Below are 14,820 nucleotides of genomic sequence, written 5' to 3' on the forward strand. Positions count from 1 at the left end.
TAGAGCAAAGCTCTGCTCATGGAATCTCGCATTCTATGCTTTTGTTGAATGCTCAGATCAGCAAAAGCCTATTGGTCCCTACAATCCTCATCATAATTTAACAGAGTGGCATTTTTCCATCATATGTTAGTCTTTTGTGAGCTTAGCTGGCATAGTACTGTCACCAAGAGACTGATTTAGATTTAGTGGAATGAATAAATCAAAATTTGAACATGTAAACTTAAAGCCCACAGTCAATATAGAGATGTCAGTAAAACACCCAATCAGCATAACTGTCATGGAGGGTATCCTGCCACAAAATGAGCCAATGAGTCTGGAGTGTATTGGAAACACTGGGGGACCAGAGGTACAATCCAGAACATAGGTAGGAGAATAAATCAGGATGCATGATGGAACATTTGAGGAATTGATGTGATTTAAGGCTGGGGGACTACTCACTGGAAGTATCTGAGCAGAAGATTTCATAAAGCAGCTATTTGAGGATAACCCCTTCAGATGGCAGGATAAAAGCTGGATTGAGCTGGAGGAGGCAGCATGAGACCAGTGACACATGTGTTGTAATTGTGCAGAGAAGAAGAATGGACTGGGAAAGGAACAGGGCAACTGCAAAATAAGTGAAGGCTGAGCCTCAAGAGACAGCTCTGTGGTTCAGAGCCTCACAGATGTACCTTGATTTTCTTGTTTGCAAAAAGGAGTAGCTGACACCTATGTAGGCAGAGAGACTCCCATGTTGTTTATAATCATTTTCAGAAGGCTTTCCTCTTTTCATAGAGCAGATAGAGGTGGCTAATGGCTCTTGAAGCAAAGCAGAGCTTTTGAAATTCCTCTGGCTGGGCACCTTCTGAACTAAGCCCAAATACAATATTCCTTTGAAGGCCTGAGAACTGCTGAACACTGTCTAAAACAATGTGATTGTCCTGAACACCTGCAGCCCTGCTGAACACCACCTCTGTTGCTTCTTGGGTGTGAATTAAGTTCATTTCTCTTAGGAGCACAGGCTGGTAGCGTCCTCTTTCCTCCGGTCTCCTGTATAGGACTGCTATATCCTTGGGCAGATAGCCCCATTGGAACAAGCCGTGACACTTTTCTGCCACATATTTTGCTATTTGTTCTATGGTCATTTGGGTCTTGATTTCATACACCCCAGGTGGAGCCTGGGCACACATGGCTTCCTCATAGACAGCTTCCTGGAACAATGCCATACTATCTGGAGACACATGGGAGAGAGGGTTTTCTCTGATCCTTTCCATTTCTTCCTTCATGACCATTGCTATTTCCCAAGCACAGTGGATCCCATTGGTGATTGTTCTCCGAGGAAATTGAGCAGAAGGAGGCGGGAGGCCATTGACTTCTGCATGATGGACTTGGAAAGGGTCTAGAAAAAGCCAGAGGATCCTGTGCTGAGGGTTTTCACTTCCATCCCCCTTCTCCTTAGGATGAGTGATGCTCCTGGCCTTCAGGTACCAATTTCCATATGTACTGCAGAAATTCTCTGTCTCATCCATCACTATGTGCTTAATCCTTGAGAAATCTCCTTGCATGAACACGTTCCGGGTCACAGCACGGAAGGGGGTTTGTTGGCTATGAGGAAGAAAGAGAAAACAGGGTTTTCAGGCATAAAAACAAAGGCATCAGTAGCACTGGAATTGGAATCAGAAGACTGAATTGGGGCCAGGTGCCAGTGGCACACGCTGGTAATCCTAACTTCTCAAGAGGCTGAGATCTGAGGATCGCAGTTCAAAGACAACCCGGGCAGGAAACTCCGTGAGACTCTCATCTCTAATAAACCACTCAGAAAACCGGAAGTAGTGCTGTGGCACAAGTGGTAGAGAGCTCACCTTGAGCTGAAGAGCTGAGGGACAGTGCCCAGGCCCCGAGTTCAAGCCCCACGACTAACAAAAGAAAAAGATTGGATTGGAATCAGAGGTTAATTCCCCCTTTGCAAGTGCATTCATCAACTTACTAGTGTCAACACCACAAAACAGCTACATTGACAAGTCACTTGACAGAATGCAGAATCTTATACCTTATCTTTATGAAGTATTTACTTCAATCTGTATGTGAAACTTTCATTATTACAAAGGAGGTAGGAGACTTTATTATCTCTATTAGTATCCATTTTTGCTACTTGACAATCCTTGAAGACAAGACCCTTACTGCTAAACAAAAGCTCACAAGTGATTTTTTTTTCTCAGTCACAGGCCTGAATTCTGGGCCTGGGTGCTGTCCCTCAGCTCTTCAGCTCAAGGCTAGCACTCTACCACTTGAACCACGGTGCCACTTCTGGATTTATCTGCTTATGTGGTGCTGAGGAATTGAACCCAGGGCCTCATACATGCAAGGTAAGCACTCTACCACTGAGCCACCTTCCCAGCCCCCCAAACTTTCTGTTCTTTTACAGATCTGGAAAGCAGTCACCTAGAGGTATACCACAATATTTTTTTGGTCAGTTGTGGGGCTTGAACTCAGAATCTGGGCACTGTCCCTGAGGTTTTTTTGCTCAAGGCTAGCGCCCTACCACTTTGAGCCACAGCTCCACTTCCAGTTTTTGAGTGATTAATTGGAGATAAAAGTCTCACAGGGACTTTTCTGCCTGGCCTGGCTTTGAACCACAACTCTCAGATCTCTGTCTTCTGAGTAATTAGGAATACAGGTCTAAGCTACTAGTGCCCAGCTTATATCACAATCTTTATGAAGGAATTCAAATTTCTTCTAAAACAAATTCTATTTCTTCCCTTGCTTTTTAATACAAACCAGTTTCTTGTCTTCTCTAATTTGAATTCAAGGATGAGCACAAGTTCCTAAAGATTCCCTGATTTTACATGAGCTATTTCTGTGCTTTAATTCTGAACTATTTTTGCTTTCCTCCAGTTTGAACTGTGCAGGCTCTTGAAAAAATGCTCTGCTTCTTAGCCATCTCTGCATCTCCCCTCATATTAGAGGTTCAATAGGTATTTGTCAAATTAGCCTTTCAACTGACAGTTTAAAAAAACATCCATAAAGCTTAATGGCAAATATAGCCCTTAGCACAATTTACAAGATCCTCTGGAATCTAATATCTCCCTCATTTCCAGTATCACTATCTGCCTTATACCCACCCCCAGACCTACCATTCTGGTCTGTAGTGTCTACATGTCTTTGAATTTGCTGGTTTTTTTTTTTACTTAGAAAGTCTTCCTCATTCTATTTTCTTCTTTGTGTGTGTGTGTATGTGTGTGTGTGTGTGTGTGTGTGCGTGTGGGCAGGAGGGTGTCTCAATATGTAGCTCAAGATGGCCTCAGACTTTAAACCCTCCCAGTCTCTTGAGTATTGAGATTACAAATATGTGTGCCACCATACCCAATTTTCTACTGGTCCCTTCCTTCCTTCCTTCCTTTTTTCCTTCCTTCCTTCCTTCCTTTTCTTTCTTTCTTCCTTCCTTCCTCGCTTCCTCCCTCCCCCTTTCTCTCTCTCTCTCTCTCTCTTTCTTTCTTTCTTCCTTCCTTCCTTCCTTCTTTCCTTCCTTTCTTTCTTTCTTTCTTTCTAACTTTCTTTCTTTCTTTCCTTCTTTCTTCTTATACTGGGGCTTGAATTTAGGGCCTCATGTTTAGTAAGCTGGTATATTCTACCACTTGAGCCATGTCTCCAGCTCTGCTTTTCTGCAGGCTATTTTGGAGAGTCTAGAGAACCCTTTCTGCCTGGGCTGACTTCAAACCTTGATCTCCAGAATTTAGCCTCTAGATTAGCTAAGGTTATAGGCATCAGTCACTAGTATCTGGCTTGTACTAGTTTATTAGGAGTGTGCCTAAAGGTCTCTTTCACTGACAAGTAGTTGCTGCTCTACTTCTAGCCTAAAATAAACCTGTCTTTATTATAACACACACAACATACACACACACACACACACACACACATACACACACACGTGTGTGTATGTGTGTGTGTGTGTGCACATGAGCACTAGTTCTGGGACTTGAACTCAGTTAGACCCTCAGCACTGTCCCTGAACACTTTTCTTAACAGCTAGTGTTCTACCACTTGAGCTATAGCTCCACTTCTGACTTTTTTGGTAGTTAATTGGAGATAAGAGTCTCACAGACTTTCCTGCCTAGGCTGGCTTTGAACTTCAATCTTCAGATCTCAGCCTCCTGAGTACCTAGGGTTATATGCATGAACCTTAAATAATTTTTAATGGTAAGGTCTTCAGTATGTTTTTTCCATTAACACTAAATGTAACACAGTGTTTAAATATGAATGATGCTCAAAAATATACCTGGAGGGCTGGGAAGGTGGTTCAGTGATAAAGTGCTTGCCTTGCATGCATGAGGCCCTGAGTTCAATTCCTCAGCACCAGATAAGCAGAAAAAGCCAGAAGTGGCACTATGGCTCAAATGGTAGTGCACTAGCCTTGAGCTGAATTGCTGAGAGACAGCACCCAGGCCCAGAGTTCAGGCCCTATGACCAACAACAACAGCAACAACAACAAAGTATACCTGGAAACTGTAACCACTCTATATACCACCTTTATAATACAATTTAAAAATTAAAAAACAAACAAGTTAAAGTTTAAAAAAGATAACTGGAGCCAACCCTGGGCTGGTTGCTCATAGCAGTAATCCTCACTACTCAGTAAGCTGAGATTTAAGGATTACAGTTAGAAGCCAACCTGGGTAGGAAAGTCTGTGAGATTCCTACTTCCAACTAACTGCTAGAAAGCTGAAAGCAAAGCTGTGGCTTGAGTGGTAAAATACTAGTCTTTGTTTTTGTTTTTGTTTTTTTTTTTGGGGGTCTGGTCGTGGGGCCTGAACTCTGGGCCTGGGCGCTGTCCCTCAGCTCTTCAGCTCAAGGCTAGCACTCTACCACTTGAGCCACAGCGCCACTTCCAGCTTTTTTCTTTTTGCTTATGTGGTGCTGAGGAATCGAACCCAGGGCCTCATGCATGCAAGGCAAGTTCTCTACCATTGAGCCACCTTCCCAGCCCCGAGATTTTAATCAGAATAAATTCTGCCTGTTTTCTAAAATTATCAGTGTAAAGTAAGTCAAATGGATCAAAATATTTTATAAACAATATCAATGATTTCTATATTTGAGTCATAAGTAACTAATCTTACAATTTTAAAACATTAAATATCAGGCAAAAAAAAGTATCTTCAAAGCAAAAAGGATTCATTTCTACTTTTCTTAGATTTAAGACCACAGATTGTGGGGAAAACATTTCTAGGTCAACAAATGTAAAGTTATGCATACTAAGTTTATTTATAACATTTTAAAAACGTGAACAGTATAAATTACCCACTTATAATTAAACTACCTGGCCATTTAGAACCATTTATTTTGGCTTGGGTGCTTAAATTTACTCAACAAAGAAGCATTGCCAAATTTACTTATTTATTTTTACCAAGACTGGGGCTTGAACTCAGGGCCTGGGCACTGTCCCTTAGCCACAGCTCTAGTTCTGGCTTTTTGCTGGTTAATTGGAGATACGAGTCAGATGGACTTTCTTGTTTGGGCTAGCTAGCTTCAAATTGTAATCGTTAGAGCTCAGCCTCCTGAGTAGCTAGGATTGCAGGCGTGAGCCATGAGTGCTTAGCCCCCTCCCAATTTTAGACTGATTTAAAGTAAATGGAAAATACAAATTACTTTTGTGGCACTGTTGTAAAGATTAAGTATGTTTTTGTTTTTAGTTTAGTAAAACTCTCACCTCACCAAACCCTTGAGGGAGTCACTTTCACAAACATAGAGGATCTCTTTTGGTTTGCAATGGAAGACGTCTTTAATTTTCCCCATGATCTTCATGGCCAGGGCTGTCTTCCGGGTTCCTGGAAAGCAGTGGATGAACAATTCCCGAGTTTCATGAAGGCTCTGGGAAAGCAACTCACACTGCTCTGTTACAAGCAGGTCGAAGTACTCACAGCCCAGGCAGTCACTCAGAAGAGATGTAGAGCAGAAGGAGACGACCACAAGGGCCTGCAAGATGTCCTCCACTTCTTCACTGGAGAGCCTGTAGGACTGGGGGTAGTACATAGGGAATTCACAAGATCCATCTGGCCAGCTGGTCAGAGGTGTCAGCCTTGGAATGACGCACACCTTCCCTGTATAGCCACCCTCAGTTTGCAGTTTCTGCTTTAACTGCAGGGCAGTGTCTTTGGCATATTGAAGACCTCCCATCCAACTAGGGTCTTTTATGATGGTATAGAGTACCAAGGGGCTGTTAACGGCTATCAAGAGTGCATCACACAGGACATTCTCCTCTTTCTTTAAACCAATATCGCTAGCCCAGCTTCTAGAAAATATCACAACCCCCTGAGAACAAGGATAGATCTGTGTCTTCATGAATTTCTCCAGTCCTTCATGATCTGAGAATAACTGCCGACAGAGAGATTCTGGTTGAAATCGCATCTCTTCCTGTGTCACTGAAAATTCAAAGAACTGAAGTTACTAAAACTGACAAAAGCATAAAGCATGGTTAAATACAGATGGTTGTGGCCACAAAACTATGAGTTTCCTTGCTGCAAAGGCAGCATCCCAGGGCTGGAAAGTTGGCTCAGTGGTTGAGTGCTTGCCTTGCATGCATGAGGCCCTGGGTTCGATTTCTCAGCACCACATAAGCAGAAAAAGCCAGAAGTGGCGCTGTGGCTCAAGTGGTAGAGTGCTAGCCTTGAGCTGAAGAGCTGAGGGACAGTGCCCAGGCCCATAGTTCAGACCCCACAACCAATTTAAAAAAAAAAAAAAGGCAACATCCCAGCAGGAGGCTGAGATCTGAAGATCGAGGTTCAAGGCCAGCCTAGGCAGGAAAGGCCATGAGACTCTTATCTCTAATAAACGACTCAGAAAACTGGAAGTGGCGCTGTGGCTCAGTGGTAGAGTGTTAGCCTTGAGTTGAAGAGCTGAGGAGCAAAACACCCAGGTCCAGAGTTCAAGCCCCACAACAGACAAAACAAAAACAAACAAACAAACAAACAAAAAAAAAACAAAGGCAGCATCCTCTTGGCATAGCCCAAGGCTACAGGAGGAATTCCAGCTCTAACCTGGAGAAAGCTATCTGAGAGGGATCTTCACAAAACCTTTTCCTCAAGCCCAGATGCTCCACGACTTACAGGAAGTCACTGCTTCCTCCCCAGGCCTTTCTGGGACACTGATGCTTTGGGGGAAACTAAAACTTCTCCTTTAGCACAGCAAAATTTTAATGATCAGCAATTTATCCCCCTAACTAGGGGACCTCTGACAAACTGGCAAGTTTTGTATTGTTATAACTAGAGAGATGGTATTAGTATCTACTGGGCAGAGGCCAGGAATGCTGCCAACAGCCTACAATTACCTGGCACTCACCACTCCCTGACAAAGAATTATGACAATAGTGTGGAGGCGGAGAAACTCTGCTTTAGCAGTTCAGAGGACTCTGTGGCTCTTTCTGAAAACCAGGAAACAGTTCTTATGGTATAGACGTAAGGAATGCTAGTGCTCTCAGATTAGGAGAATGAAAGCTATATGGGACTGGAAACCAGGAAGCATATGTAAGTTTAGTGACGACAGAAAGATAAGAAACATATATAATACGTAATATATAATATATAGCACATATATTATATATACTAGAAGTACATGACAGAATGTGATACATTAATATATTGTATGTAAGATACATTGTTTTACTATCATATTGATATATATTTACATAGTATTAATCCTATAGCTATATATAATAAATATTGTATATTATTACATTGTATTATATATTATACATCATTATATTGTATATAGTTGTGTAATCATATATAGTATGTATATTCTATATAATATGTTACATAATGTAATATATAATGTAATATTAATGTATATTATTTCAGGCTCATGATGTCTGAAAAGTTCTATATTTGTTCTTCCGTAAGAAGAAACACTTGGATTAACTCACACCAACTCCTCCCAAGTTTATTATTTTGTGCTTGTTTATTTTTGAGGTACTGGGGAATCAAACCCAGGGCCTTTACATGTTTGGCAAGAGCTATTTACCCCTGGAACTGTGAATTTCATAGTTTCCTACTTCATTTTACAAAACAAATCATCTGTTCGCCTGAAATCAAAAGGAAATACCTGAGTCTGAGTCAGGACTGGGTTATGTATTAAGACTCTATCTCAGATAAACAAAGAAAAACAGGAATACCTGGAAACACACGTTGTTGCAGATCCTTCTTAAATTCCAGGACTTTTGTAGGATATGCTGAGCTTCTTGGTGCAGAAGAGGCTGGTGAAAGCAAGTGAGCACTGTGGTCTCTGGCCAAACTGGAAGGAACTAAATAATCACATGGAAACTAGTTTTAGACAAAAAAAAAAAAATTTTTTTTTTTGTTGTTCATGGGGCTTGAACTCAGGGTCTGGGCACTGTCCCTGAGCCCTTATGTTCAAAGCTAGAGCTCTACCACTTGGTGCTACAGGGCCACTTCTGGCTTTTTTGGGTAGTCATTTTGGAGATAAGAGCCTCACAGACTTTACTGCCTGGGCTGGTTTTAGTGCCTGGCTACACATTGTTTTAATTGTAAGTCCAAGGCTAGATGGTTCAGAAAGCATAGGATCTCTAGCTTAGGGAGGTGGAGGAGGAAAGGGGAAGAGGGAGAGAGAAAGAGAAAGGGGAGAGGGAAAGAAAGAGAGAGGGACCTCTAACAAATTTAGGACAATAAAAAAAGATTATAGGAAGTGATGCTGTGGTTCAAGCAGTAGAGCGCTTGCTTTGAGCTTAAGAGCTCAGGAACAGTCTCCAGGTCCAGAGTTCAAGCCCCACAACCGACAAAAAAAAAAAAATTATAATCACTGAAGTCTTGGATTTAAACTTCTTTTGTCCAATTGTGAACATATTTGCCCTAAAGCAAGCTGGTAAGCTCAGTTTGGTCTTTAAGTCCTTTGGGGTGGCTTAGAAATCACCAAGGTTGATTCCAGTCAGGGAAGTACCAGCAAGCGCTAGGCATCTTCCTGCACTGCCATCCCCCAGCCCAGTACTACTTTTTGAATCATTCCCCCACATGATGGTATTCCAAACTCAAGGGTTTGCTATGTTAGCTCTTAGTGTTACTGGAACAGTTCAAATTCTTCAAAAATGGTTTCCTTGAAAGGCTTCGAGCAGAGTCATTCTTAAACAGTGTTTCTCTGAAAATGAGTGAGATTGTTTCTATTTAGGAAAATTACCCTGCAATTTTTTCACCAACCTTTACCGTGCATAAAAAGGAAATTTCACTAATTCATAGTATGCTATAACTCTCCCAATATAGACTGAAATTCATGCATTGCTTGACCCCAAAGAGATCAAATTCTCGCCAGAAGTCAGTGGCTCATGCTTGTAATCCTAGCTATTTAGGGGGTAAGATCTGAACATCGAGGTCCAAAGCCAGCCAGGCAGGAAAGTCCATGTGACTCATATCAGCAAAAAGCTGAAAGTGGGGGTGTGGCTCAAGTGGTAGAGTGACAGCCTTGAGCATAAAAACTAAGGTATAGCACCCATGCCAGGAGTTCAGGCCCTATTTACCAACACATACACACACAGCCACACACACAGCCACACACACACACAGAGGTCATAAACAAAGAATAGTAGAAACTAAAAGATATTTTTTAAAACTAAAGAATATTTATTAGAACTAAATTTGGGACTAAAGAACATAAGGGGAGCCAGGTGCTGGTGGCTCACACCTGTAATCTTAATTATTCAGAAGGCTGAGATCTGAGAATATTAGTTCAAAGCCAGCCCAGGAAGAAAAGCCCATGATATTCCTTTTTTTTTTTTTTTTTGGGGGGGGGGGGGTCCGGTCATGGGGCCTGAACTCTGGGCCTGGGCACTGTCCCTCAGCTATTCAACTCAAGGCTAGCACTCTACTTGAGCCACAGTGCCACTTCCGGCTCTTTTCTTTTTGCTTATGTGGTGCTGAGGAATCGAACCCAGGGCCTCAGGCATGCAAGGCAAGTGCTCTACCACTGAGCCACCTTCCCAGCCCCAGCCCATGATATTCTTAGCTCTAATTAACCACCAGAAAACCAGAAATGGAGCTCTGGCTCAAAGTGGTAGAGTCCTAGCCTTGAAGAAAAGGAGCTCAGGGACAGCGCCCAGGCCTTGATTTCAAGCTCCACAACTGACAAGAAAAATTTAAATATATATATACATATATATATATATATATATATATATATATATATATATATATGGAAAAATTCTGTCATGGGAGAACATTTGAAAACATAAACAATATTAGTAAAATTAAATATTATTTAAGATAAATATATGACTGAATACCACAAGAGTAGAGGAAAGGGATCCTTCCTATGGAAGGGACAATGATTCGCTCTTCTTCTTTACCTGACTGAGCATCCAGCATCATGACCACCCAGTGCTCAGCTGTCAGCCTTGTGACAGAATTTTCCTTCATGATCCAGGAATCTGGATCCTCTGCAAACACCACACAGCAGAAGGGCTCTACTCGAACCACACAGACATAACCATACAGGGCATCTCTTTGGTAGACATTTATGATTTTGGTAGTGAACTTGACCTTGGGTTTCTTATGGCAGAAGTGATATGTAGGCAACTTTTCTATGTAGTTTTCAATTTCATTTTTCAATAAGTCAGGATTCACTTTTTCTTTCTTACATCCAAACACTTCTTTGCTCTTGTCATCAACCCCAATAATTAGGTATCCCCCAAGAGTGTTGGCAAATGCAGAAACATAGTGAGGTAGCCTTTCTTTAATCCAAGGGACAATCTTCTTGCTGGTGAACCTTTTAAACTCGACGTGTGTTGACTCGGTAAAGTTGAGCTTCTCTTTATACCTAAGTCTATCCCTTTCAAAGAATTCTGAGGCAGCCACCTTCATATCTTCCTCTTCTTGAATATATCTGTTTAGGGTTCTCTGAGGAGTATGCAAGTCCCGTGTGCCTCTTTGGGCTCTAGATGCCTTCTCTCTAAGAAGTTCCAGGGCATTGCTTGCGCTCAGGTTGATAGCAGAGGTCACATCTCTCCGATATAAATTGGAGTGCAAGCTACAAATCTTCACTGGAAGGCTGCAAACATCTGGGTTCCATGCCTTCACAAAAATCAGGAGAAGGTCTCCCTGCTGTGTATAGTCAAGGTACTTCTGTGAGCCCGAAGGCAGGAGCTTCTGAAAGGAAGTTTCTAAATCTTGTCCCAGCCCATGGGATCGATAATTGTAGGTTCTATCATCAATCTCTGCCTTAATCACACCCCCTCCAGAATTTAGCAGTGCACAGATAGCCTTGATGATCTTCAGATTCTCATTTCTTTTCAAACAGCTATTGGTCATCATCTTCCTATTCTCTTCTCCAAAAGTGACTCTGCCCACTGACACAATCTCCTCAGCAAAGAGCATTTCTATGTCAGCCTGGAGGCTTTCCATCCCAGCAGCCCTTCTGAACTCCAAACAACAACAGAAAAGGCTCCTACAAATAACAAGGACAGAGGTATTTTTTCTGCCTTAGTGAGAATTTCAGAGATGATAATATTTTCTTTGAACCTACAAATTATTGAATATACACTTTAACATTGGAAATAATCTTTGATACTACTCATTCCTAACAAAAGTATCCTTAACCTTTTTATTTTTAGCAAGAATAAGCCTAGATTTTAAGTCAACGCTTAATATTTTGCCATATGGGAAAATTGCATGGCTGAAATGTTCAATCATCTTCCATTAATATCAGAAAGCAGTAACTTTGAGCCCAGAACAGTTATTAAAGAGTAAGTCATAGCCCACACTTGTAATCCTGGCTACTCAAGAGGCTGAGATCTGAGGATCATGGAGCGAGCCCAGGCAGGAAAGTCTGTGAGACTCGTATCTCCAATTAACCATTTAAAAAGCAGGAAATGAAGCTGTGGCTTAAGTGGTAGAGCATGAGCCTTGCGGGGAAAAAAAGCCAGGGGACAGCATCCAGGCCCCAAGTTCAAGTTCCAGTAACAGCATAAAAAATGTATTTTATTAGCGAATATGCAGAAGTAGAAGTTGAAATCAGATAATGATTCTATTCATGTTTCAAAGGGGAAAGAAGCAGTAGAGAATTAAGGGAGTGTAGAAGATGTTGCTATAAAAAAGACTGTAGAAGCCAGGTGCTGGTGGCTCACACCTGTAATCCTAGTTACTCAGGAGATCTGAGGATCACAGTTCAAAGCCAGCCTGGGCAGGAAAGTCCATGAGACTTATATTTCCAAATGACTACCAGAAAACCAAAAGTGGCGCTGAGGCTCAAGCAGTAGAGAGCTAGCCTTGAGCTGAAGACTGCAGGGACAGTGCCCAAGCCCAGAGATCAAGCCCCATGACTGACCAAAAGAAAAAAGAAGACTGTAGAAGATTGTGTTATATTAAAAACACACACACATTAATCTGGACATAGTGGTACTTGCTTATAATTCTAACTCAAGAGGCTGAGGCACAAGGAAAAAGTTAGAAGCCAGCCTAAGCTATCTAATGAAAAGCTATCACAAAAAAAAAACCAACAACAAATGACCATGTAATTGCTTGAACAACTCCAGTATCTAGTGATGCATTGTAATTTCAAAGTGTTCCATTGTATTTTCTTCCTTACTTTCAGCTGCAATTTGTCTCTCTGCAACTTTTACCAATGGGACCTATAACACAAATCTAATTAACTTTGAACTTGCTGGGCCCATGGCCTCATGACTCCCAAGTCTTCTCGATGTTACATGGATACTGATAACTATGAAAGTATGTTTTCTGAGATTCTAGATCCGGTTGACTAGCCTTTCTACTCTTCCAGAATTTCCCAATCATTTGCCTTTATATTTTTCTCATTAGCTACCTTTATACTGTCCTAGGTGAACTCAAGACTATAAACTGAACCTAAAATGAGATCGATGAGATTTAGGGGAAAAAGTTCTCTTACCTGATGCTCTTGGAGTTTTCTCTTGCTGCTTCAGTTTCACATCTGGCACTGGTCTCAATGTTTGCCTTCTGTCAAGGCCCCTGTTGCCTTGTGATATCGGCCTGGGAGGAGCAGGAACTCTGCCAGACTCCTCCAGTCTTCATAACATGGACTCACTGAGGAAGGCTGATAAGGACTCAAGAAGTGTCTATGTCAGGGCCTGACCTCAGGGAGTGAATCAGGGTTTCATAATGGGAAAATTCAAGGGTCTTCAAATGAGCAGTCAAAAATTGAAGCCCCTGAGACAATGATGATCTATCTGTTCCATACATCCTATAAGTATCTTCTGCCCTAGTTAATTTTGTTAGCAAAACTCTACTAACTACATTCATTTTAAGTTAGGCTATGCTGTACATATTCATTGCAAGAAACATTAATTTATTTTCTACCTTTCATATTGTTTATTCTATGTAATTTTTATTCTTCTCCTACTCTTTGATAGACATAAGACCTAGTGTAGTAAAATGCATAGAAATAAGTTGGTAGTCACTGGGTTGAGGATGATGGGCAAATTTTGGTTTAAGTTTGTGTGTGTGTGTGTGTGTGTGTGTGTGTGTGTGTGTGTGCGCACGCGCGCGTGCGTACTAGTATTTGTGGTTGAACTCAGGGCCTGGTTACTTTCTTTAGCTTTCTCACTCAAGGTTGGTATTTGACCACTTGAGTCACAGCTCCACTTCTGGCTTTTTGGTGGTTAATTGGAGAGAAGAGACTCCTAGACTTTTCTGTCCAGGCTGATTTTGAACTGAGAGCTTCAGATCTCAGCCTCCTGAGTAGCTGGGATTACAGGTATGTACCAACAGTGCTGGGCTCAGAACCCTTACTTTATTTGTGTTCATTTCCACTTCTTAATAGTCATATGGCACTGCCTATGTGCTCACCAGACACAAAGTATCAGATACCTGCTGAAAGGGCTGGCTTGGCCCTTGATCTCTTGACCCACAAGTGTTTCCATTTCAACCTTAATTATTTCATAGAAATGACTGGATATGTGTAGTTAGATAACATAGTTGCCAATAGCAACAGCCTGGGTTCCACCATGCCATTACTGGGCTCTGGTAAGTTCCCTTACATCCATTCTTTCCTCTATTTGGGAATATGTAGGGTGTTCAAATGCTACCCTTACATTCTAGCTGGGAGACCTTGGTTAAACTAACCTAAACTTCACAATCTTTCTTATAATAGTGCCTTCTCCACAGAATATTTTTAAGGATAAAATGAGATGCTACACATAGTGAATAGCATAGAATGCCAGCCTTTTCTTCATTAATCCATGATTGAATAATCAAGCACCTTCCAAAACCAGTACAGTGCCTCTGGCAACCCAAAATAGTGCATTTAGTGATTGCTTCATTTGGGTCAAATATGCACTTTTCTTTTCTTATATAATCTTCTTAATGCCTGAAAGACAGGCATTTTTTTTTTTTACTACCTTATAAATGAAAGAATTGATCAGAAAGCAAAGCTCAGGGTTACCTATTAGCAGAGCTGGGATTTGAACATTGGGTTATCTGAATCCAAAGCTCATCTCATTCTGCCACACAGCTGACAGCTGGAAGGAGACACATGCCTACTACCCTCTCTAGAGGGAAAAGATACAAATAACTCCTAATAGTTCAACATCTACAAGTAACATTGCCTGAGCACTCTGATTACTAGGCATTATTTTCATTCATCTTTAACAACTTTGTTAGATGATATAATTATTAAAAAAATAAAAGCTACTATCACTGGGTTTTGCTGGTGGCTCATGCCTGTAATTCCAGCTAACTGAGGAAGCTGAGATCTGAGGATCAAGAGTCAAAACCAGCTCAGGCAGAAAAGTTGGTGAGACTCTTATCTCCAATTAATGACACAAAAGCCAGACCAGGAGCTAAGGCTCAAGTAGTAGAATGCTAGCCTTAAGTGGAA

At 41.5% G+C, this 14,820-nt stretch overlaps 1 protein-coding gene across 1 annotated transcript; it reads right to left on the reverse strand.

Moving 5' to 3' along the window:
* Nucleotides 1-375: 375 nt before the first annotated feature.
* Nucleotides 376-11,413, reverse strand: LOC122118809 (protein SLFN14-like). Its single transcript, XM_042692772.1, has 4 exons — nt 10,319-11,413; nt 8,141-8,269; nt 5,681-6,392; nt 376-1,581 (listed from the first exon to the last, which is right to left on the reverse strand). Exons 1-4 carry the CDS (start codon nt 11,370-11,372, stop codon nt 747-749), a joined length of 2,730 nt encoding a protein of 909 aa, XP_042548706.1. The 5' UTR covers nt 11,373-11,413; the 3' UTR covers nt 376-746.
* Nucleotides 11,414-14,820: the final 3,407 nt, after the last annotated feature.

The sequence above is a fragment of the Dipodomys spectabilis genome, unplaced genomic scaffold (assembly GCF_019054845.1).
Source record: "Dipodomys spectabilis isolate Male_0828 unplaced genomic scaffold, ASM1905484v1 ptg000004l, whole genome shotgun sequence".
Taxonomy (NCBI): domain Eukaryota; kingdom Metazoa; phylum Chordata; class Mammalia; order Rodentia; family Heteromyidae; genus Dipodomys; species Dipodomys spectabilis.

Bases quoted from the DNA above. Each gene is read 5' to 3' on its own strand.
- LOC122118809 (XM_042692772.1), bottom strand. From the start codon at position 11,372: ATGGAAAGCCTCCAGGCTGACATAGAAATGCTCTTTGCTGAGGAGATT. The intron at 8,270-10,318 runs GTAAAGAAGAAG...GTGATTATTTAG, and splicing joins GATGCTGGATGCTCAGTCAG to TTCCTTCCAGTTTGGCCAGA. The intron at 1,582-5,680 runs GTGAGAGTTTTA...TCTTCCTCATAG, and splicing joins TCCCTCAAGGGTTTGGTGAG to CCAACAAACCCCCTTCCGTG.